The sequence below is a fragment of the Pristis pectinata genome, chromosome 2 (genome assembly GCF_009764475.1).
Source record: "Pristis pectinata isolate sPriPec2 chromosome 2, sPriPec2.1.pri, whole genome shotgun sequence".
In the NCBI taxonomy this organism is placed as follows: Eukaryota; Metazoa; Chordata; class Chondrichthyes; order Rhinopristiformes; family Pristidae; genus Pristis; species Pristis pectinata.
In genome coordinates, this window is record NC_067406.1 from 39491990 (window position 1) to 39517862 (window position 25873).

The following is a 25873-nucleotide window of genomic DNA, read 5'->3' on the forward strand; positions in this document are numbered from 1 at the left end:
TATGACTCCACTTATTTTACTTGACATTTCCTTTTTTATGTAACCAAACAAAATTCTCAATGTTTTCAGGTTTTTCTCATAGCCATGGATACAGTAATTTGATAAGAAATAACTAACTCTTAGTGGCATAAAATGTCACATCTGGTTATAGTGTAGCCCAGCAAGTTCACTTTTAATCCTTAGCTATGCTGACTTCTAAATGTTAAAAAGTGTGAAACACTCATTGTTCTGCAGTCTGGGATAGACTGCTAGTGCTTGAACCACATCAAATAATAGATAAATAACTTTGCTGGAACTGTGGAGACAAGTTGATGGAAGTTTTCACAACCAATTTAATAATTCCACCAACATACATTATATTTTGAAAACGTTATTAACAATGAAATTAGTTTAGGAATGATATAATAATTCAATGCTTCCATTAGATGATTTAAATAAATGGCAATGATTAGACTTTAACAACTTAATCCGACCACATTTACAATGAACTGAAGATTTGTTTATGTGGAATATTGCACCAGGCCAAGACCATAAATGATAAATTTGCACTAACGATTTTAAATGCTTTCTTTACTTTGGAAATGTAATTCCTGCTTTGTGTGTTCCTTGTGCTGTGAGAAGCTGTGTCTTGATTATCCCATACTTACTGAATTATGATTTACATTATCAATAGACAAATTAAAGTATTTTGAACATATTAGTAGATACAAATTTGGACAAATGTAAAAATTCTATAAAGTTTCACTTAAACTAAACTTTATTTTTTTTATATATACACATCAGTGAAAAATTCATAAACACAAACTAGCACTTTAAACTAGTGATCCATCTGTAACAACACAGTTGCCTGGAGTTTGCGATCCGTATGGAGGGAGAGTATGTCTTTGAGTTTGAAGAAAGCTGCCCATGAAGATTTCAAGTCTCTGGTGTTGATTTCCCCATGTCCAATGTGACTTTCAGTCTGATGTAATAAATCGGGAATCTGTAGCATCCAGGATCAGTGATATCAGGCTGGCTGAGCAGCCAATTTAAAGAATCCTCAGACCACAAACCAGAAAGTAACTACTACAGATTTATAATTAATTAAAAAAAATAAGCTTGGGATGTTTACATGGGATTAAGAGGGAAGCTGAACCATTTTATTACAGAATCAAATATCTTGTGTTCTTAAAAATGTATGGAATGAAGGAATGATAGCCCACAAAAATATTTCCAGGGCCAGAGCATTTGCGCAGCAATAACTAACTTAAACACTATTAAAACATTAAACCTTGTTGAATGAAATGGAATCAACTTTGTTAGTGATTTTTACATTTACTGTGGTGCTTAAAAATAATCAAAAGTCATTGATGGCATCCACAAAGTCTGGAGAAATGAAATAGATCTGACAGAATTTAGTATTTAACTACATGCTATGGATTCTAGAGTTTTCTTTCAGTTTTGCAGAAATGATGGCAACTGCTGACAAATTTTTCCATCATTAATGCTACCAATTCCAGATGAGTGTGTGTGATGAGTTTATTTGTAAAAGGCAATTGCCCAGCATGTGCCTGACAAGTCACTCTTTGGCCATCAAAAACTAGACCAGCAAATCAAAGGCTCTTATTTACATTTGTAATGAACAACATCTAGTTTAGGTGGTTGACCAGATTTTTGGATTAGGTATTTATGACATAGCGTGAATGACAAATCTTATAAAATGGACACCAATGAGGCATAATTTTTTTTGTTGTTCCTAGATTACAGCCACAAATCATGTTAATCAAATAGGGTGAGCTTTCCGATCACAGGAAGATCTCAAATGTTCTTGCAATTAAAATTATATATACATTTAGAATACATTCAGAATTGTGCTTTTTATTACAAGTTACTTAAAGTATCTTTGCTCTTAAGGCATTTAAGTGCTAGTCTTCAGCTTGTGTTGTCTTTTCAATCAAATTCCCAACAAGAAAACAAAAACAAGTTTCATTGGTCATTGCAGTGCAATGAATGTTCAGTACTACAGTAATACTACCTTCAAATGACTATGAGAAACAGTACATTTAAGCAACCATCTTTTGTTCTTTACACTCTTGTCCATGCAGTTTCAGAGAAACAATATATTCAAACACAAACAATATTGGAATCCAAAATCAGGCAGAATTGGGAGATAATTCCATAACTATTCACATATACAAATCACAATAGACCTCTTATAAAATAGTTACAAGTAAAAACACCAGAACAGTTTATACAACATTTGACTGAGACTTTGTCAATCAGGGAACTAAAAGTAGCTTAATCCAAATCAAATACAAATCCATTTTAGAGAGTCAACATAACCAGAAGTTTTGTGTTCTCTAATTTATTTAAACTCAAGTGAAACATTACTTAACTCATCACTCAAGTTTGTCTAACAAAGTTGTAACTAATATACACCACTGCTTTTCTAAATGGGAAAATGGATGTCTATGATATCAATTTATAAATACAGAACCTTCCTAGTTCATGAATGAAGCTACAAGTAGGCTAATAAAAGTAATTATTTAACTTCCAAACTGGAACAAATTCTAAATGTCATATGTTGTGCCTACGTCAGCATAGAGTGATCATAAACTTCCTGCAGACCATCAGGCACAGCGCAGACCACAGTGCAACACTCCTGATGCAAGGAAGTCCCCAGCACAGGAATATCAAGAATGATCTGAAGCAAGCAAAAGAACTCTTCCATGCAACCAATGACCTGGATTTCAGAGTAGTTTGCTCGAGAGCATCACAGAACAAGTGATAGATTATAATGGAGGCAAATCAAAGATCACTGAAAGGGAGGATACACAAAATAAAATATGATACCCATCAAAGGAAGCCACATACAAAACAATTCTATTTCTAGGAAACAAACAGGAAAAGGTTGGCATTTTAAATAATAAGGGTCTCAGATATGGCTAAGTGCCCCTTATCCACAGAATAAATACAGAAAGCGCCAAACACAGCCGATAACAAAGCAAAATAGATGGCATGATATAGAGAACATATGGAACAGAGCAAGCTGACAAAAAGCCATTGATAAGGAAGAGGATGAATGGCTTCCCAAAGGATTGAAAGAGGTAAATGGTACAGGGCAAGATGATACAAAAGTCAATGACTTGAAGCTGTTGATCTGCAAGGATGAGACTCTTCCTGAGATACTTCACTCTGTAGTTCACTTGAATGAATATCCCAACAGTGGAATCAGAACTCTAAGGAACCTTTGAAGGATATCGAAAAGTATATGATAACTCCCATTGGGCCCATACTGTTATATCTGTTTTATTAATTTCATGGTAAAGAGACCAGGTGGAATAATAAACCTCAACCCCTAAAAAGAAAGGCTTCATTGCAGCCACACCAGGGCACAATAAAATCACGATGGGGGCCAAACATAAGTTCATGAAGTGGGCAATGGTCTTTGTCGATTTAGCCAATGCATTAAGTTCAGGTGGTCATAAACTTCTCACAAAAGCTCTCAATGGGAGGAGGAAGATATCAGAGGCTTACGTAACTTCGTTTAGAACTTTTACACAAATACAATTGTAAGAGGGTGATAAGAGTCAAGATGATTCTATCTAAGATGCTCAAAGAAAGATCAAGAAAGATAAACTACTCCCTCCAATATTACCACAGATCCTCTAAAGCAGGCATGGGTGTGAAACTTCAGATCAGGTAGAACTAACATGAACTGTCCTATACATGTTTTTGCTGGACTTCAGTTAACATTTGGAAAACCAGATCGCCATGATCAAACACCAGATGTACATGTACAATCACCACACCAAATTGCCAATTAACCAAACTCCTATCAACCATATTTCCGAGGGGATCTGGAAATGCATCTGGGAGCTTGCATCAAATGTACAGCCATAGTTACTGTGTACAATCAGTAAGGAATAACTAATGAATGGTTTATTAGTTTCAAAGCAACCAAACTGAAACCCATAAAGAGGAAATATTGAAAACTGTGTCATCCTTGGATGTACTTCCATGTGATCCCAAGAGGGATCCTAATAGGGATATCACAAAGCAATCTGGTTGAATTGGACAAATTAGGAAAGAAAACTGAAGGAAATGCTTCATCTCCAAAAAGGTGCAACAGATGGTTTGCTTTATATCTGAAACGGAAACGGAAACAGAGGATTTGGGCTAACAACAGTGGAGGGCCAAATTCCATCAGCAGTAATCTAGAAACCTGATCTCCTTGAACATCCAGGCTTTCTGCAACTCAATGGAAGTAACAGAAATGACATTGAAATGCTGAGGAAACTGAAAGTGCTTAGAGAAACTGAAGAGTTCCAAAATTCCAAAAGTGACCAATATGTTGATAATTGACAGCCACAGCACGATTGACACACCGGAAGAAAATGGTTATCCATCGCAAATCAGCTTAGAGAGGAAGACGAAACATGGTAAACATGTACAGAGACTGGTGACCATGGGAGTTCAAAAATATTCACAAATCTCAAAACTCTGGAAACAAATACCACCCCAACACAATTTCAAAATCCTGATTAAATATGCAAAATGACTGGAACTCCATCCACCTTATCAAATATTAACAACATTCACAACACATAGCAATTTGGCCCCACAATTTTCACAATGTATATATAATTGCTTTCATGACAGTTTTTCCTTAAAAAAAAACTTGAGACTTTTTAGATGTACAAACTGATCTTTGGTTTACTGTAACACTGGATTTCACATAACAGATTATTTTCACAGCTGTTAATCGCTTGACATTTTAATACAAGTCAGTGTAACAGGTTTATTCCTAAGGTTGACTCCATAATCGACAGTAGGAAAAGACATTAATTATAGCCTTTGAGTGACACCAAAATCCTATTCCAGACACTTTACAGTATGCATTCCTTATAATTCTAAGCAACAAGCAAAATGCTGGAGGAACTCAGTGGGTCAGGCAGCATCCATGGAGGAAAATGAACCTGAAGGGTCTCGACCCAAGATGTCGACTGTTCATTTCCCTCCATAGATGCTGCCTGACCTGCCGAGTTCCTCCAGCACTGTGTTGCTCCAGATTTCCAGCATCTGCAGTCTCTCATGTCTCCTTATATTTCAATGTTGTTCAATTTGTATTAATGTACTAAAAAAGTTTATTGCTTAGATCAAATCAAAGTTTTAAAAAACAATAAAACTCAGTTACCACAGTTAATTCAACCCCCCAGCCAAAAATGAATCCTGAACCATCAAATCTTTACTAATTAATTCAAATTAAACACCATGGGTGGTTTGTTTCCCTGAATCACGATCCCTTTATGACTTATAATTAACCTCTTTGATTGACCTTTTCGGTCATTGATCCTGCATGAAAGGGAGTCAAATTAGTTTGAGTGTGCACTAGAGAAACGTACTAGGATTTATTTTTATTAAATTAAAGGCACTGTATGAAGGCAAGTTGTACCTGAACTATTTTGATGAAAGCCAATATTTTGCTCAAGCGCAGCCAGGAAGAGATAACAAAAATTTTCAAACTCCACAAGCATGCTGCAAAACTCATGGAATTCTGCTGGCATAATTTTGTAGTGAAACTATTACTGGGGTGTTTAGTATCAGGGATCACAGTCTCAAAATCAGGGGTCAGGCATTCAGGACAGAGATGAAGAGGAGAAGGAATTTCTTTACTAAGAGGGTAGTGAAGCTGTACCATTCTCTACCCAAGAGAGCTGTGGAGACTCCATTGGTGAGTATTTTCAAGACAGAGGTTGACAAATTTTTAGATGTTATGGAATCAATGGATATGGGGTGAAGGCAGTAAAGTGTGGCTGAGGTAAAAGATCAGGTGTGATCTTAATGAATGGCAGAGTAAGCATGAGCAGCTGAATGACCTATTTCTTATGTTCTTATTGAAAATCCAGGGAGGCCATTCAATCCACTGTAAATATTTTCCATTAGTTTTGTGTAAAAATAATTCCTCTAACTTCCATTTCTTATTCTGAAACCACATATACTTCTGTTACTGATTTAGCAACCAACATGTATAATTTTTCATTTATTCTTAAACCTTCCAGGATTTAACACATGGAATGGATTCCTCTATAAATGCTTTATATCAGTGAATAAAGATCTAGTTTTTCTATACTTGCAATTATACCCTTCCTATCATCCCAATGAAGTTTAGATCAGAATCCAAGAATTTTAGAGTACCTCCATTTAGACAACCAACGTTTTGCTTAGATTCACTTGTTTTCAATTTCCAAATTTACAACCCAGAATTTCATGTCAACTTTCTCTCCCCCACTTTTACAATAAGATCTTTTGAAAGTGAATTTACAAGATATCTTTCAACACAGAAAGTTTTACCAATCTTTCCCTAAGAGTATTGCTTTAAATATAAATACATTGAACTACATTTGCCACACATTTTACCATTTCACAAATCTTTCTATTTCTGTAACTCCTGCATATTCCTTCATAACTTACCTTGATTCTATTCTGTGCCAAATTTTGACTTAACTGCCTCTAACCTTGTTCAACTTATTTAAATACATAATATTTGATCCTTTGTTCTTTTTTTTAAAAAAGTGAAGATTCAGGATTCCTTGCAATAAATCAATAGAATAAGAACCCTAGTTTCTTTTAAAAATTCGCATTATCACACTAGCAGCCATATGATTCTTAACAGTATATGGATGCCAGTTTTAGTTTTAAAATGACCCATTATGCTACTTTCTTTATGAAGTGTTCTGCTAAAAAAAATTGGTTCAGTTAGGGAAAAAATATTAAAAACGCCAAGTACTAGGGTTATCAGATATATATAACTTCACAGTTAAGATAGACCAAGCAAAATATTAGCACATGGTTGTGAATAACCCTGAAGTTACATATTATCTGAACACAGATGCAAGCAGTGGATCTAAAATGCATTTGCTAGAAAAAAACATTGTAACTGAATATCTAAATTAGCCCAAATTAAACAGAAAATTTAAATCATTCTGGTAAAATAGGCCACTTCGTCAAGACTAACCGGATAATCTGCTAAGAGTCTTGGTGTATTATCAAAAATGTTTCCATTGAAGCTTTGCCATTTTCCATCTGGAAGAAAGATATCTCTTGCTTGTTTACCTTTTTCTAGAATGGGGGCTACCATAAGATCATCTCCTATCATAAACTGTGTATCTATCTTGTGTGCCATTTTGTTATCAGGAGCTATCCACCATAGGGGCCTGATGATCGGATTACCTGTTTTAGTGGCTTCCTCTGCTAGTCGGAATATAAGAGGCCCAACTACTCTCTCTCGGAGCTGGGTAAATTTAGATGCAATCTTCAAAACCTCAGCATCATATTGCCAAGGAGGGATGGAAAATTGCATGGCTGGAAGAAAAGCTGATAATTCAAGCCAGCGTATATAAAGCTCTCTGTCTGGAATCTCATCAGACCCATCAGTTTTATTTGGATAAACATTTCCTCCTATCATATCAGGTAATATGAAAGGGTATCCCAAAATGCTCATGGTGAGGGCTGTAGGAATCAGAGACTTCAAACCAAGCTCATAACCCCAAACAGAATCACGGTCAATCATACGAACAAAACAAGGAAGCATCTGGGTCCTATATCCTATCCTCACTTCACCCAGTTTGCAGTGTGAAGCTGCAACTTCTGCATACAGTTTACTATATATGCTAGGATCAGACAAAGGTTTCTGAGTGCTAAAGTCTACAGGAAGATAACTGGTCTCTCCTGCATCAAATTTAAAAGACACAATCCCATACTTTGATCTCAAGTGCTCCAATCTTTTCTGAAACCAATTTTTCGTCTCAGGATTGGTGAAGTCCAAAACTGCTGCAATCCCATTCCACCATTCCACGAGACCAGGAAGTCTCCCACTGCGATCCATCACGAAATAGGAACTTTCTATGCCCTTGACAAAACTTGATGAATTGTAGTTAACAAAGGGATGGACCCACAACGTCACCTGGAATCCATCTTCCCTTAGCTTCTGCACCAGTTCCAAAGCATTGGGAAACTTCACCGAATCAAATTCAAATTCACCATAACTACTGGAGTATCGGTCATCTATTTCAATATGACTGCAGTTGAATTGATATTTCTTAATTTTTTCTGTATAATGCAACACCTTATCCTGGTTAACTTCGGTTTTGTACAAGGCCCAGGTAGACCAGATAGGATACATGAACATACTTTCTGAAGGTGTAATTTCTGGCTTTTTGAAATGTTTTTTGGCCATGTATCGGTGGACAATTTTCAAATCAGAACCAACACAGACTTGATAACTTAGCTCTACAAATGGTTGTTGTCCTTTTGGTGGTTTAAATTGAGAATTTTTGTATGTGGCATGCAAACAAAATGCTTCTCTATTTGAGCTGTTCCAACCAACGTGCAGAGGGACTGAATCATTAACCCGAATGGCTACGGATTTATCCGAGACCCAGTATCTTTCTAGAATTCCACCAAAGCCTTCACGCAATGAATGCGCATCACCTGTTACATATGGCTTCGGATCTACTACACCTGAGAGCTTAATAGGCCAGTGTTGTGAACTAGTCTCGGCTCCTCCATACCAATATCCACCTGCCCAATACATGCAGTGTTCAACAGCAGAGTCCAGTACCACTGTACTCCACTTGATGTTGTAGCAAGTTATTGCATCTTTGGGCTTAAAGGTTTCAATAAATAAATCCACTTCTTCTTTATCAGACTGTGTGCAATTTAGCCAAACTCCAGTCTCATCTTGAAAACACGACTCAAGGTCAATAGGAGCAGATTTGAAGCCCATTTCAAATAAAACCAAACTGCCAGTCTTCTTGATGACAAATCCATCCTTATAGAGCTCCAATTCTTCTACTTTAAAAGAATTTAATTTTTTCAGTGATGCTGAATAATAGCACCATGCAACTACAGCTGCAACTATCAGCAATACACCAAGCAAAACAGAACAGATTAATGGTTTGGCTTCTTTGGATTTTTTTCCCCGAGCAGCAGGCAGACTTCCTGGCACGACCTGGTACATTGCATCAATTCGTGAATTTTCTCCTCTACCTGCCCGGTGTTGCAGCTGATGATTGTAGGTATGAGGCATAAGGTTGTCATTGGGTGTTCCTGAGACTTCAGATCGTTGTAGCTGTTCCACAAGTCGATTATCGTTGAATCACCATGCGAAGCCAGAGAGCAATGTGTAAGAATTCTAGATGACAAAAAGGGAAGGAAAATCTTGAATCCTTAGCTTGCCAAATATTTGACATGCAAATTCAGACAAATTTTCAGCAATTTAAAAGATTAAATTCAATTCCTAGATTTTTTTTTGTGTAGTTAAGAAAATATCCATATAAGGAAGCATCTTTTGGTTAACAGAATTATTGACATGTTTCATCCAGTGCTTACAGAATTTTAGCTAATGCATACACACATACCCAGGAATCCAGGATTCAGTGCTTATAAGTTTGTCATATTTACATAATACTTCAGTAATTGAACCATCAGATTTAAATTTACTGAAAGTAATTGTGCATATTTACCAAAAATATAAAAACCTGCATTCCAGACAATCAAATCGTCCAGTAATAAAATGAAAATAGCATTCACATTTGGTTCAATAAGCCTATAAAAAGGTCCGATAAAAAGTAACTACAGATAATCATCAAGTTAATCAATATTACATGGAACTGCACAATAAAGCTAAAATTATTGGCATCATATATACAACTTTTAGAGAGAATAAAAAAAAATCAAGCAAAAAGTAATTGTGAAGAGGTATATCATCTAAATCAACAGAGACATGATACCAATCCAGAATATGCATCTCGGATCAATTAAAAAAGACAAATGAGGTTGCAAAGGAGTCAAATGAAAGAGGTGGGGAAGCTGGAAGTGAAGATAATAAGAGCGGCAAGAACAATTTTTGTTCTCAAACTGTTGGAAAGAGAGAGGACTCAAAATCTAGATAAATAATAATTACACCAGCAAACAAGACACAACCTTTAGTTGAGAGGAGAGTTTAAAAATTCAATAGTGACAAGCAGTTATTATTTCAGATATTTTCTACTCCAGGCTGATAATCATCAATATATTTACCAGATTCAAGATAGGAAAAAAATGACAACCCATTGTGCTTAGTGTAAAAAAGCCAATTCTGTTTGGAAAGAACTACAAAATTAAATTTACAAAATAATTTAAGAGTAACCTCAGGATGATTTATTTTCCCACATATTAAATAGAGGTGGTCAATAATATTAGTTAAAGGTTAAAAAAAAATAACATTAAGTTGGACAAATTTGGTGGGAGAGGTGATGTGTGGAAAGGAACGTCTGTGATGAGGTAGAGACCAAGAGAAAATTGATGACACAGACTGGCATCAGCTGAGAGTGGGTGACAAGGTTTTGTTAAGAGCGGTTCATCTATCTGGAGGGAGATGACTAGGAATAAAGAAAAGTCAGATAACCAGCTTTTCTAATTTGTGTCAGAACTGCAGTTCTGGTGTGATTGCAAAGAGTCCTCAGGTTGCCCCATAGGTCAGACAGTGGCTTTGGGGCAGGAGGCAAGGTTGATAAAATGAAGGGAGGTGGAGTGCGCAATGGCACAGTTTCCCCTTCTATGTATGCTACCAGGCTTGATGAGTGTATCTGGGATTTTGTTTCATATTTGCAGCACCTGCAGTTGTTTAAAAAAATATTTTCGGTCTACAGCCAATTTGACACAAATGTTAACTCAGTTTTTCCATTTCTTCACAAATGGTAACTAATCTGATGGAATTTTCCAACATTTTATTTAAAAAATATTTCCAGCATCTGCTATGTTCTGTATATCATATTTCCAGCACTCTTTTGTTCCCCTCTCCACTATTTACACCTCTTCCAGACAGGTGAAATGTCATTGACAAGCCTCTCCACTCTCTCTCAACCAAACTATGTCACCATGCATGTTAATATTGTTAAACTCTGCACAGATGACACCTGAACTGATTATTTTCTGACATTTTATGAATTTATTTCAGATTTACAGCATCTGCAGTTTTTTTGGAAAATCTTTTCTGTTAGACATTGTTAACAAATGTGGGTTAAGTGGAAACAAGAATAACACTAACAAGACAGTCAAATGGGGAAGCGTTTAAGGCTCAAATTGGAAAATTATAGGAATCTCAATCTTAAATTAGCTCAATTAGAGAGAGGCTATTAGGATTTAAATGTAGACAAAGTGCACCCTTTTTAAATGGTGTACTCTTCAGCCATTCTCCTTCTCTTATCCTTCTTATCTTCATTGCCAAAGTCTATTTGAAGATAATTCCTTACAAATTGGCATTTGTTAGACTGTTTTGCTCTATGAACCTCACCCTTTTTCATAGAAATTGCCCAAGCTCATTGCACTTACACAATGTTAGCCAGGAGAGCAGCTCATCCAAGAAATCGAGAGGTTAAAACCAAGACGCAAAGATGAAAGAAAGTATAATTTTTGCAAAATGCAGTGTTATTTTCTGTTCAAGGCATCATTCAAAGACAAAGTTTAATTTCAACATTTTTTTGTAATTTTCCTCACAAAACTGGAGGCATTGAAAGCCATTCAGCCAAATGAATCTATGCCATCTCAGTGCAATCCCATCAGTCCCATTACCCACTTAGTTTCCCTGTAACCCATTCTCTCTCACATGCCCTTCTAGTCCTCCAATTCCTCTGCCACCGACATATACCTAGAGTAAATTAGAGTAGCCAATTAACCTACCAACCAGCAAGACTTTGGGATGTGGGAGGAAACAGGGTAACAAGGAACAAATACAAACTCAACACAGATAGTAACAGAAGTCAGACTCAAACGTGGATTGCTGGAGCTATGTAACAGCAACATTCACTGTTGCAATGCACTGTGCCAGACCTTTGCCATTCTCAAAGACAGCTCCATCAAACCCACGTTCAATTTGGCCTTGAGTGTCATGTGACATTTGTACATTCTCCCTGCGACCACATTGGTTTCCTTCATGTGCTCCGTTTCCTCCCACATCCAAAACCACCACAGATTGCTCCGTGTGCAAGATAAGTGATAGAATGGGGGGGGGGGGGGGGGGGGGGGGGGGGGGGGGGGGGGGAGGGGAGAAGGGGGAAGGAAACTGTGGTGAATGGGAGAAATATGGTAAATGGGTGCTTGATGCATGGTGTTGATTCAATAAGCCAGAGGGCCTTTTTCTGTGCTATATGACTATGACTTAGACTGTTTAGAACTTTCAGTGCACGTGTTTATAGGAGATTTGCAATGCAGGAGGTCAACATTCAGTACAACTCGTGCACTGGTCAAAACAAAAGAGCTACCCACCTAATCCCACCTTCCAGCCCTAGGCCCAAAATCCTCCAGGTCATGACTCCATGTACAGATCCAAGTACTCTTTATATGCAATGACAGTTTCTCTGTCTCCACCTTATTTTCAGGCAGCGAGTTCCAAAGCCTCACCAGGTTCTGGTTGAAAAACAATTCCCATATCACCCCTCTAATTTTGCTTTCAATTACATTAAATTTATGCCCAATAATCTTTGGCCTCTCTGCTAACAGAATTAGGCCTTTTCTATTGCATCTCCCCAGGCTCCTCAGAATTAAAAAAAACACACACATTATATCTCCCTTCAGCTTCTTCAGTTCCAAAGAAAACCATTGCCTATATCATCTGGGCCATGCGATCTTCTCAAAGCTACCATTGGGCAGGAGGTACAGAGATCTGAAGTCCCACACCACCAACTTCAAGAACAGCTACTTCCCTTCAACCATTCAGTTCTTGAACCAACTGGCACAACCCTAATCACGACTGTTTAGCAACACTATGACCACTTTGCACTAAAGTGACTTTTTGTTCTAATTGTTCTTTCTTGTAAAAAATTGTACACATTTATGTTTAATTTTCTTTTCTCGATGCTATGTACCTGTGATGCTGCTGCAAGTAAGTTTCACATTGCACTCATACATACATGCACCCGAGCACATGATAATAAACTCAACTGACTTTTTACCTCAGCTAATATTTTTACCCCCTAATCTCCTCTGCAACCTCTCCAGTTCAATCACATGTTTCCTGTAAAGTGGCCAGAACTGAACATGATATGCAAGCTGTGGTCTGACTAGAGTCATTTATAGTTCTAGCCTGATGAGGTGCTCTTCTGGCTAAAACTAAGTGCAAGGAGCTTGGGCAATTTCCATGAAAATGGGCAAGGTTCATGGAGCAAAACAGTCTATCAAGTACCTTTGAAGCTCTTTTGTTTTGACCAGCGCACAAGTTGTGTTGATTGTCTTGCTGCATTGCAAATTTCCTATGAACATGTGCTCTGAAAGTTCTAAAGTCTAAGTCAAAGTCATATAGCATGGAAAAAGGCCCTTTGGCCTCTTGAATCAACACAATGCATCAAGCACCCATTTACCATATTTCTCCCATTCACCACAGTTTCCTTCCCCCACCCCCGTCCCCCATTCTATCACTAATCTTGCACACGGAGTAATTTGTGGTGGTTTCAGATGTGGGAGGAAACTGAGCACATCAAGGAAACCCATGTGGTTGCAGGGAGAATGTACAAATTTCCTTCCCCCCACCCCTTCTATCACTTATCTTGCATACGAAGACACAAAACAATACATGAATGCCACCTGTGCTGCTCTTTAACACAATCCACTACTTCCTGCACAAGACACTGGAGTTTTTGCCTAGCATTCCTCTGCAGAAGTGCAACTCCAATCAGAAACTAAATTTGCATTGGATGATTTAATAATTGGGTATTCTAGCCACCCCTGCTGGCTATTCATCCACAGCAGCATATCCTCCTGTTGAAAGTGTTGCCTGAAGTCCATTGCCAATTGGGAAAATATTTGACTGGCTAACAAAATGATGAAAGGTTACAAAAAGGTACCTGCAGACTAGCTTACAGGGGGAAAAAAAAAATCAACCAGATTGCTTAAACGTTTCAAGAAATTTTCCTCATTTCAAAAAACATTCTTCCCTTGATGAAAGCAGAGTTTACCTGTCCTTTCAATTTAGGATACTGTATTCACTACTCGTATTGCTTCCCCCTACAAAAGGGAGAATAAATACACACCAAGTCACCACAGTGCCCTCTATTTGGTCCACAAGTGTGTTCATGACTTCACAGGACACCTCAATACAAAACTTAGTCAAGTGTTGCCTTGTCAAGAGCAGCCATTCTCACCTCGCCTCTTGAATTCAGCTCTTAACATGTGTGTTTCAATCAAGGCTGTGATGAAGTCTGCATACAAGTGGTCTTGGCTAAACTCAAACTGAGCATTGGCTAAGTTATTCGTGAGTTATGTACTACTTGAAAGCCCTGTTAACAACAGTTTCCATTACTCTGTTAATGATTGAGTGTACATTAATTGAATTTACCTTGCTTATGATGACAAATTTTCCACACTGTAACAATTGTATCTTTACTGGAACACCTTGGTTAGAGGCATAGCTAGTTCTGGAATGCAGGACCTCAGTACCACAACTTAGGATGTTGTTTTGTAATTATAGCATTTGCAAAATCCAGTGCTCTCAGTTGATTAATTCCACATATCAAGAAACAAAGCTGGAGACTGGCTTCTGTGATGGCAAGATCTCAGGAGAATGACAAGATGGCTGATCCATTCAGCACTTCTAACGGAACATGGTCATGAATGCTTCAGCTTTTTCTTTAGCATTCATGCTGGATCCTGTCATCATTAAGGGGGGAAATGTACCTCATCCTTCTCTTAGCTCTTTGATTGACAAAAGCTATTCACAACTAGATGTTATGGGACTGAATAGCTTCGATCTTACAACCAACTGCTCAGGTTGCTGTTTAGCATGCAGAGTTCTGAATCACAGCTTCACTAGGGTGGCACCTCATTTTTAGATATGCCTGGTACTGCTCCCAGCATGTCCTTCTGCATTCTGCGTCGAACCAGGATAAAGGTGCAGGGTGGCATAGACCAGGCCCTCAACTGAATGCGTGGTGTACTTTGGCCCACAATGCCTCAGATGCCAAGTTTTGAGCTGCCATCTCCGCTTGGGATGTTGTGAGGGTGTCCTCAGTAGTGATAGGTTCTTCTCTCCACAATCACTGTGGTGGTCACTTCCACCAATATATTGCAAAGAGATCCATCTGCCACTGATAGGTTGGTGATGAGGTTGTCAGGTCACTCAATAGCTGACACAGTCAGGTGAGAGGGGGCAAGTTCAAAGGAGATGGGTTGGACAAATTTTTCTTTAAAAAAGTGGTGGGTGCCTGGAATGCACTGCCAGGGGTGGTAGTGGAAGTAAATACGATGGAGGACAAAATTAAAAAAAAATACACACAACAGGTCAGGCAGCATCTGTGGAGAAAGAAACAGAGTTACTGCTTCAAGTCAAAAAGCCTTGGTCAGACCTGGGAAAGTGGAAGCAAATTAATTTTAAGTTGCAGAGAAGAAAGGAGGGAGAGATAGATATAGATAGATAGAAAGAAAGAAAGAGGATAGGACAAAAGAGAATATTTCTGAAGGATGAGACCAGGGTTGCCCTGGAAACGACTTGTAGATGAGGTCATATGATCAGTGATTAACAGGGGAAGTTAGAGAACGAGAAGACAAAGGGGTGTTAAAAGTTGCCATATGCAGGGCTATAGGACTTAGCTAACAGGCTAGGCCCAGTTAATGGACGGTGAAAAACTGAACCAATCTAGGTTGTATGACTTACAGCAGAAATGGCCACACACAGATAGAGATTCTGCAGATACTGGAATCTGGAGCAATACACACAAAATGCTGAAGGAACTCAGCAGGTCAGGCAGCATCTATGGAGGGAAATAAACAGTCAATGTTTTGGGTCAAGACCCTTCATCAGGAGTGGAAGAGAAGAGGGCAGAAGCCAGAATAAGGAGGTCAGGGGAGGAGCATAGATTGGTGGGTGGTAAGTGAATCCAGGTGAGAAGGGGAAGGTAGGTGGGTGGGGGGGAAAGGAGGGAAGAAAGGGAGTGATGCAAGAGGCTGAGAGGTGATTGGTAGAAGAGTCAAAGGTCTGGAGGAGGAATCCAGTAGAAGAGGACAGTAGACCATGAAATAAAAAGGGAAGGAGGTAGGGAATAGATGGGCAGGTCATGAGGGCAGGGGAGGGGAAAAGAGAAGGGGGGAGGGGGGGCCACAGGAATGAGGGTAAGGGGGGGAGGGGGTTACTGGAAGTTAGAAAAATCAATGTTGAGGCCGTCAGGTTGGAGACTACCAAAGCGAAATAAGAGATGTCATTCCTCCAACCTGCATCTGGCCTCAATGTGGCAGTAGTGGAGGCCGTGGACAAACACGTTGGTATGGAAGTGGGATATGGAATTGAAGTGGATGGCCACCAGGATATCCTTGCTTTTATGGCAGATGGAGCGAATGTGCTCAACAAAGCAGTCATCCAATATGCATCAGGCCTCACCTATGTACAGGAAGCCACACCAGGAGCACCGGATGCGATAAATGACACCCTCTGATTCACAAGTGAAGCAGTGCCTCACCTGGAAGGACTGTCTAGGGCCCCGAATGGTGATGAGGGAGGAGGTGCAGGGACAGGTGTAGCACTTTGCACGGTTGCAGGGATAAGTGCCAGGAGAGTCATTGGTGGGGAGGGACAAGTGGACAAGAGAGTCGCAGAGAGAGCGATCCCTGTGGAAAACAGAGAGATGGGGAGAGGAAGATGTGCCTGGCAATGGGATCCTGTTGGAGATGGTGGAAGTAGTGGAAAACGATGTGTTGGATGCGGAAGCTCGTGGGGTGGTAGGTGACGACAAGGGGAACCCTGTCCCTTTATGTTGGGGGTGGGGGTAAAAATGGGGTGAGGGCAAAACTGGGATGAGGGCAGACATACAGGAAATGGAGGAAATGCAGGTGAGGGCTGCATTGATGGTGGTGGAAGAGAAACCCCGTTTACTGAAAAAAGGATCTGATGTCCTCAAATGGAAAGCCTCATCATGGGAGCAGATGCAGTGGAGGCAGGGGAACTGGGAGAAAGGGATAGCACCCTTGCAAGTGGTAGGGTGGAAAGAGGTGTAGTCAAGGTCATAACTGGTCAGAAATGGCCAGTTATAACATAAGCAGCAAACTTGTTGGATTTGAAATAGAATCTGGAATGTTAACTCAGTTTCTCTTTCCAAAGATGCTAGCTAATCTGCTGAGTGCTTTTTGGATTTTCTATTGTGATAAAGGAGTTTGACACATTGGTGAAAGGATTTGATTCTATATGCAAAACTACATAAGGCTATGACATAAGTAATCTGTTGGACAGCTCTCCCAATTTATATGCAGTTCACTTATCAAAAATGAGGAGGACTTTGTTGAGTCAAGTGGGCTGGAAGTGACTTTTCCATGTCTCCATATGGTGCCTACGTGGATGCCAGGTTGTCTGTTGCATTTTACTGTTTAAACGTAGTGGTGGTACACCCAAGTGGTTTGCAGAGGGAATTTGATATTCAATGACTGGCCTAAAGTCATTTGTAAGCAGATACTTGCATTTTAAATATTGCCAATGACCAGTTTATCCATTGGTCTTTTAAGCTGCTTCATCCTCAGTCATGACCTCTCCCATTTTTCCACTGCATTTATTTCAGTTTTCTCAAAATGCAATAAGAAGTCTCGCAACTGCTGGCATGAGTCACTGAAGCAAAAAGGAAGAAAACAGGCCAATGTTTAGTTAGGCACAAATATAAACATTACTCAACTACAGTCTTTACCACCAAGCATAAAATAAATTACACTTCCATATATATGAACTGTTTTTTCAAAGTAATATATTTAAACACTATAAAAAACACCCAAGACTACATTATAGCATGAGTTGGGAAATGAACTGTGGTGATGACTGCCTTGTAGCTAAAGCCTTGCCCTATGCACTGATTCATCATCATTCTGCTCATTTCATCCAAATCAGAGGCAGGATTCACGATAGTCAATGATCAATTCATTTTTATTTGACTAGATTCACCTTGTAGTTGGTTTCTTGTGAAGTGCATTTCCATATCTTTTGATATCTCCCTCAGGTAGTCACTCCTCTTGGTAAGCCCAGAGAAAAAATGCCAGCTTTCAATAACTAGACATTGATATCCACCATCAGAAGTCATTGGATAGCAGAATTCCCCTTAACTGAAGGGGAAAAAGTGCTGCAGTAGTAAATTATAGCTCAAGATTTAAAGCCCTTCAAAATATTGTTGCTTCTACTAATGATCAGATTTTAAAAACAAGATAATTCTTCAATGAAAAATAATCAATAAAATTCTATTCTAATCTCTCTTGCCATCCCCTAGGATTACTGCAAGTGGTGGGGTGGAGGAGCAAGGTAGAGGGAGGGCAGGCATGGTGGGATCCCCCTCTGCCAGCTTCCCACCTTCTCCACTTACCCAATTCCCTAGCTCTCTTCCCCACCCTGGTTGTATGACTTACAGCAGAAATGGCCAGTTATGACATAGACAGTATGTCACAACTGGCCACTTCTCTGCAGTTTCTGGTTGATCAGCCCAGATCAGGAAACTCTTCAGCCAGCTACATGCGCAGAATTATAGGATTTCAACAGACTGCAATCTCCCAGTGCCGTGAGAAGGTTGGTGTCCCTACACACGATTCCCCAGTCAGAAACAGACTCATCCTTAGGTAGCAGGAGCACCTCACTTGGCCACCATCCTTCACTATAGAAGTCTCCAATTCCTATACGTTGGGAGTCATCTCTCAAGGAAAGCAGATCTCAATAATGACATACACTGGTATGCCAACACAACATTTGGCCATCCAAGGGAAAAAGTGTGTTTGAAGATCAAGACCTCAAACCCATCGCAGATCTGGGACCATGATCCCTGCCATCTCTACATGGTCACGGTCTACCTATAGCAGACATCTCAAAGCACTGCAGATATGCCACCAACATCACCTCTACCAAACCTCCAAATCTGTTGGCAGGATAAGAAAACCAACAATAGTAGGCTTTGCCAGACCAACATCACCAATAGCCAGGCACTCATTCAGCTCCCAAGGGAAGGCCACATCACTGACATGACCAACACCAGTCTCCCAAAACAAATTCTGTTCTGATCTCTCTTGCCAGTTATTACCAGGTAGACAGGATATTCAAGAATATATTTCAAAGCTTCCTCAAAGACCTGCAACAGTCTAATTGGTTCATGACCTCTCAAAATAGAGGAGCATTTAGGGTGTTATTAAGAACCTAGATTGGAGGGCAAAACAATGTAAACAAAGGAAGAAACACACTGCAATGACCCAGCCATCCATGCAGAAAGGTGCTTACTCTGGCAGATTCTGCAGTTCCCACATTGGCCTCAACTCCAGGTAGCGACAAAGGGACAAGTAAAGAACTTGTCAGGGCATCCCTGGAGCACAAGCTGAAACCTTAAACAATTTCTTCACCTGGTATCATGCAGGATTAAAGGTAAAAGCATGTCTCACATTGCACAGATAAGCACCTCTCAGATTTAAAACTGCATTTATCTATTTTGCAAGAGGGACTGCTAGCAAAAGCTGCATTTAATGCTCATTCCTTTTTGCCAATTTCTTGAACTGCTGCAGTCATTTTGGTGAAGGCTCTCTCACTGTTCTGTAGGGTAGAAAGTTCCAGGATTATGACTGAATGATGATACATTTCAAAGTCAAGGTAGCAGACAGCTTGGATGGGAACCAGCAGCTGGTGGTGTCACTTCCACCTCACCTCTGGAATTCAGCCCTTTGTCCACATTTGGATCGAGGCTGTGTAGAAGTCTGGAGCCAAGAGCCAACTCATCTGAGCAAACCCCAAATTGGGCAGCACGACCAGATTACTACTGGGGTAAATGCCACATCATAACACTGTTGATGATACAATGATACCTACAATCACTTCACTAATTATTGAGAGCAGACCAACTTAGTGTGGAGGAGGGAGGAAATTAGTTACATTGTTTTGTCCTGCTTTTTCTGAACAGGATAAACATGGACAACTTTCCATATGGTCAGGTCGATGCAGTCTTGAAAATGCACTGGAAAAGCTTGGCTAACGTTAAACAATTTGAAATAAATTGGAGAGCATTCTTCCTCATACCAAACAAGCTTGAAGACGCATCTGTCACCAATGCCAAATTCCATACCAATCTGGCACACTACATCCTACTTTTTGGTCAGCTGCTAAAACTGAGTAAGTAAATTCATGACAAGATGCAAACATAGTAAAATTTTAATACGTATAAGAGGTTAAGAGCTTTTCACTCTTACTGGCCTTGCAGATCAAAATGATTATCACTGCAGAAAGTTCAAATTTTTAAATTTGCCTTACAGCCTCATTGTCATGGGGGCATGGGAAGAGAAACCAACCAACCAACTAAGCAGAAAACAGTTTAATGACACAACATACAAACATAACTAACCCATCAAGAATCAAAATAAGGAACCAAAGCAAGATTTTTCCCCAAAATATTGAAGCTAAATCAATTTAAAAATTGACAAAGAATAATGTTAAATGAATCAAATTTCAGTACCCGACCTACACTCAACTGGAATTAAGTGCACAATGATTTCTCGACCAGGTTTTTTTTTTACAGCAATTATTAAGAGAAATCTTGTGGTCAATGTGGTCAGATTTGATGATCTGAAACTGCGAGGGGCAGCTAAATCAGAGCAGCTCTGAAAATAATGACAACTGAAATTAATGCAGACAAATATAAAACTTAACATACACAGAAAAGTTACATGACTTACTCACTTCAGAAATGCTTTCTACGTAGCTAGAAGTGTTTGTAAACTTGAGATTAAAAATATCCAGATATGCAGGTCAGTCAAACCAAATCTTGGAATGCACAGCCAAAAATGTTACTGGTGGAAGTATGAGCTAACTGTAAAGTGCTTTGGTCAGACAAATGGTTTATTTTGCCCATTTCTGTTTTCTGACTAAGGAATAGTTCATAAAGCTGATCCTTAGAGTTAAGGAACAGAGTTAAAGAACTGCCAGAAAAATAATTCAGAGACTTAGAATCATGAGAAAGATAAAACTACTGTTCAACTGAGGCAGGACTGTTCCATTGAGTTTCTAACTTTATTATGCATTAGAGCAAAGCAACACAATTCAAAAATCATAAGAGGAAGATACGAGGGTATGATGTTCTTCACACCCTGATTACCCAAGTAATAGGCTTCCAGACAATGCAGTGCCTGCAAAAACCCTAGAATCAATTAGATAGCACAACTGAGGGAGCTGGATGGAGGAACAAAGGGGGTCCTATAGCCTTCCTCAAATCTTATTTATTTTCTATTTCTATCTTTCTCTCTCAATACCACGAGACCATTACTCGCAGAACAATTTGTGTAGTTTTAAGTATAAAAATCATTCCAAGGCTGAACACATTCAAACAATCAAGTGCCATGACAACAATATCTGTAAGAGTGGCCAAATGAGATTTACACTCAAGACATTCTTAACTCAGTTACTGCCAATTTATAGTCAGTTCTGAGGTGCAGTGCTTACTGTAATGTAATACAGCAACCAATTCTTCAAAGCCAACTTACAGGATAATGAGTAGGTAATCAGTTTCTGTTCAACTTGACTTATGGCAAAACATGCATGGATTTTTTTTTAAATATCCACTAGGGAGGGGAAAAAAAACAGGACATCAGTCCAGTGTCTCATACAATAGAGCGCTTTGACTGATCAGCACTCCCTCCCCATTGTCAAATTAAATTACCAGATCGGCATGTTCGAGTCTCAGACTTGAATCCACAGCCTTCTCACTCAGAAACCAGAATACTACCAAATGGAAATAAAATGCAGGTGCCGGAAATCTGAAATAACAAAAGAACCACATTTGACCCTGGAATTTGAAGGTGGTCAGGAAGAGAGTTTTAAATTAAATAAATTTTTTTCAAGGTGAGTAACTAGACCATTTTAAATGGTCAAGATTAGACTGACAAGTAAGGATGAGGGTATCTGTTGCAGATGAGTAGGTGGGTTAACTGGAGGAAGGCAACGTTACAGTGATGGAAAGGAAATGAATCAGAAGCTCCTGGGCTCCAGATGAAATCAAACAAGATAAGGCAACTACAAATAAGCAGAGATAAAGCACGGGTTGGCAGTGATGCGGAGGAATCCAAATTGTGAGTACAAGTACAGGCTTGGGAATAAGAGGGGCATGAGGACCAAGATAATGGTTCTCATGGAATCAAACAACAGCAGCCCCACAGAACTGTATAACAAAAGAAGATTTGGAAGGGATTAACTGTGACAAATTTGGGACAAAGAGGGACCATGATCTACAGTCACAGTTATAAGGAATTTTTCTATTTCTAATTAATAATGATGCCATTTGTAGTTTATTTGTATATTTTGCTTCCCAATTTTTCTCCAGTACAACATCATGGTACTCAACATAGTTCTACTTGGTTACAGATATTTCTGTTTTATTTTTCAGGATCTAAGAATCATTGCCAATGCCAGCATTTATTCCCATCCCTAACAGCACTTGAGAAAGCAGCAAGTCTCAATCCTTCTGAAGCTGGTACTCCCAGAGTACAGTTGGGCAAGGAGTGCCAAGATTTAGATACCATGACAGTGGACCAGCAGTACATTTCCAAATCAAAATACTGTGTGACACAGAGAAAAACCTGCAACTGGTAGAGTTCCAATATGCTGCCTGCCCACATCCTCCATTTGGTCCAAGTCAAGTTTGGAAAGCTTGGCAAGGAGCTGCAGACGTGTATGCATGTGTGGCTGGTCCAGTTGAGTTTCCGAGGTATCATTGGTTGACCACTGTTGGTGATGCTATTGAATCAACCCTAACCCTAACCCAACCAACATCTTGAGCTATATTTCTCTCTTGTTGAAGATGGTCATTGGCAGGCACTTTTAAAGTAACACAGGCATAGAGTTTGTAAACAGGCCACTATTCAGCTCACCACATCCAAGCCAACTCATGAGCACTAGGCCTGTAGCTTTCTATGCCTGGGTGATACAAGTGCTTGTCGAGACATTTCTTAAATGCTGTCAGTGACTCTGCTTCCACCACTCTCTCATCACTGTACACAGCACATGCCCAGCCAACATTCAGAAGGCTATTTGAATACTGGGGGAAATCACCACATCACAGTGTATGGGTGGCAGAAACAACAGCAACCTTCATTACTTTGTGGCACAAATTTTACCTGGCAATTACCAGTCCATGGACAATGTCATCGAGGTCTTGCTGCAGACAGGCATGGACTGCTTCATTTGCTGAGAAGTTGAAAATGGAATTGAACATTGTATAATCACGAGTAAACATCCCAACTTCTCAACTTATGGTGGAAGGAAGGTCATTAATATAGCAGCTATAGGTGGTTGCGTGTAGGATACAGCCCCTTGGAACTCCTGCAATGACATCTGGGGCAGGGAATATTGACCTTCTACAACCACTACTATATTCCATTGTGCGAGGTAGGATTCCAACCACGGGAGTGTTTTCCCTCTGATGCCCAGTTTTAATAGGGCGCTTTGAGGCCACACTGGGTCAGAAGCGACCTTGAATGTGGTTTGAAGCAGAGCGGTCCTGGCAAAATCTAAACTGGACCTCAGTGAGCAGGGGTCATGTGAAAGCACCATCACTTCCATCACTTTACTGATGATTGTGATGGTATTAGCCAACTTGGATTTGTCTCGTCTTTTGTGAACAGGACACTTTGAGCAATTTTTCCACATTGTCTGGGAGATGCCAGTATTGTAACCACACTGGAAGAGCTTGGATAGAGTTGCAATTTGTTCTGGAACACAAGAAATTAATCCTATGGCCAGGATGTTTTCTGGTCCCACAGCTTTACTGTATCCTCAGATCTGATCCATTGCTCTCAGCCTTTTCTCAACTTCTCAGATCAAACTGAAATGGTTTTTGTGCTGGTGGGGATCTCAGCACTTTCAGCTGAACAGAGATTAAAGGATGCTTCAGCTTCCAGAATTACTGAGGATGGGAATATTCTTGGAGCTTCCTCCTCCTGATAGCTATTTAATTGTCTACCACCATTCATGTCCAGATGTGATCAGATTGCAGAGCTATGATCTGAACCATTGCTTGTGAGATCACTTATCTGCCCATTGCATGCAATTTTCACTGTTTAGCATACATGTAGTCCTGTACCGAAACTCACTCAAATGGCATATGATTTTTAGTTATGCCTGGTACTGCTTTATGCAATGCCCTTCTACATTTCACATTGAACCAGGGTTGATCCCTGGCCTGGCAATCATGAGAGAGGGAAAGATATACTGGGCCATAAAACTACAGATGAAAGTGGTGTACATTTCTTCTGCTGTTGATGGCCTACAGTGCCTCATGAATATTCAGTTTTAAACTACCAGAACTGCTCCAAATCCCTCACTTACCACATTTGTGGTGTACAGAACATCTTGGAGGGTGCAAAGATAAGAACTTGACTCCACAAAGTCCATGCGGTGATCACTTCTACCAAAGCTTTTGCAAATTGATGCATCTACTACAGGTAGATTGGCGAGAACAAGATCAAGGAGGTTTATCTCTTGTGTTGCTTCACTCATTACCTGCCAGAGACTCAGTCTAACAACTATTTCTTCCACAGTTCAACCAGCTAGATAGTGATGGTACTACCAAGCCACTCTCTGTGATAGACATCCTTGTTCAAAATGAAGCACCACCGATTCATCAGCTGATGGATGATGATCAGTGGTAATCAGGTGGTGATTTCCTGACCATGTTAGATCTTGGAGTCCTCAATATTCAATCCAGACCCATGAACTCCTCTCTTCCACCTGTATACCACTGTACCACCACCTCAGACGAGTGCCTAGCCAGTGGGACAGGGCAAACCTAGGAAATGTGATCTAGAACATTGCCTGCACTGTCTGTTATATTCTGAATGCAGCTATGTCAGTCTATTGCCCGATTATCCCACAGAACAAAACTCCCAATTTAGACAACAGCCCCCAGATTTCATTTAAGATCAGAAATGGCCATTTGGCCCATCAAGTCTATGCTGGGTCACAGAGCATTCCTTTCTGTCCTATTCCCCTACTTATTTCCCTGTAACCCATTCTCTGTCACTCAGCTCCCCTCCTCCGCGATTCTCCTCCCCAATTTACGAAGGACAATTCAGGGTAGCCAACTAATTTATCAGCACATCACCGGACGAAGGAAGAAACAGATTTATCCAGGGGAAACCGGGGAGCGTGCAAAATCCACACAAACGGCACCCGAGGTCAGGATCGAGCCCAGGTTGCTGGAGCTGTGCGGCAGCAGCACTCACTGCCAACTGGAAGACTGGAAAAGTTCACATTCTCATGAAACCGTTCAGAAGAAAGGTACCTCGGACAAGTTAGAACTAGATACATGATTAGCAAGACCTGAACACCATTTTCTGAAATGGCGAGATACAGGAAACGTCCCAGTTGTCTAAGCAGACGGCAACTGATCTCAGTTAACCGGATCCCGAATTGTGCATTATTACTCCCCTCGCAAAAATATAATCACATTTTAAGAATAATAAACTTCCTCGCTTCCTGAAACATTGAACAATTAATAAACCCCAACTTTCTTTTTTAAGCTTCAGAACCACTCAAACTATTTTAACTGCAAGGAGACGAATGGGGATTAATAAAAACAAGCTTTCTGCATCCGTAAACAGTTGAAATTTAAAATGGGCCTCCCCAGCCAGAGGGAAATTTGAAAACAAAAGAGTAAGAACTCACCAGAGACAACAGCACTCTGCGGCCGCAATTCATCTGATTAAATGCCCCTCTGGCAGCACGACGACAACGTGAGGGAGGACGGAACAGTTATTTACTGTTTATCATATTAAATCTTCTTCCTGCGCAACCATCCCCCTCCCACCTGCATCCGCAGGTCCAGTCTCCTCACTTACAACCGCGACCTCCAACAGGCTGCGGTGAACCGATAGAAAA

General features: G+C 39.9%; 1 protein-coding gene across 4 annotated transcripts; it reads right to left on the reverse strand.

Annotated features, from left to right (window-relative positions):
- Positions 1-739: 739 nt before the first annotated feature.
- Positions 740-25850, reverse strand: myorg (myogenesis regulating glycosidase (putative)). Of its 4 annotated transcripts, none has more exons than XM_052044004.1 (2): positions 25661-25850; positions 740-9175 (listed from the first exon to the last, which is right to left on the reverse strand). In XM_052044004.1, the coding sequence occupies exon 2, from the start codon at positions 9068-9070 to the stop codon at positions 6956-6958; it is 2115 nt and encodes a 704-aa protein (XP_051899964.1). In that variant the 5' UTR covers positions 9071-9175; positions 25661-25850; the 3' UTR covers positions 740-6955. The 4 variants fall into 4 exon arrangements, 3 of the variants coding, with proteins under 3 accessions (XP_051899964.1, XP_051899965.1, XP_051899966.1); XM_052044005.1 differs by lacking the exon at positions 25661-25850 and adding an exon at positions 15668-15930; XM_052044006.1 differs by lacking the exon at positions 25661-25850 and adding an exon at positions 14354-15588.
- Between the last annotated feature and the right edge of the window lie 23 nt (positions 25851-25873).

What these genes read in the sequence shown, in the direction of transcription:
- myorg (XM_052044004.1), bottom strand. Translation starts at nt 9,070, where the DNA reads ATGCCTCATACCTACAATCATCAGCTGCAACACCGGGCAGGTAGAGGA.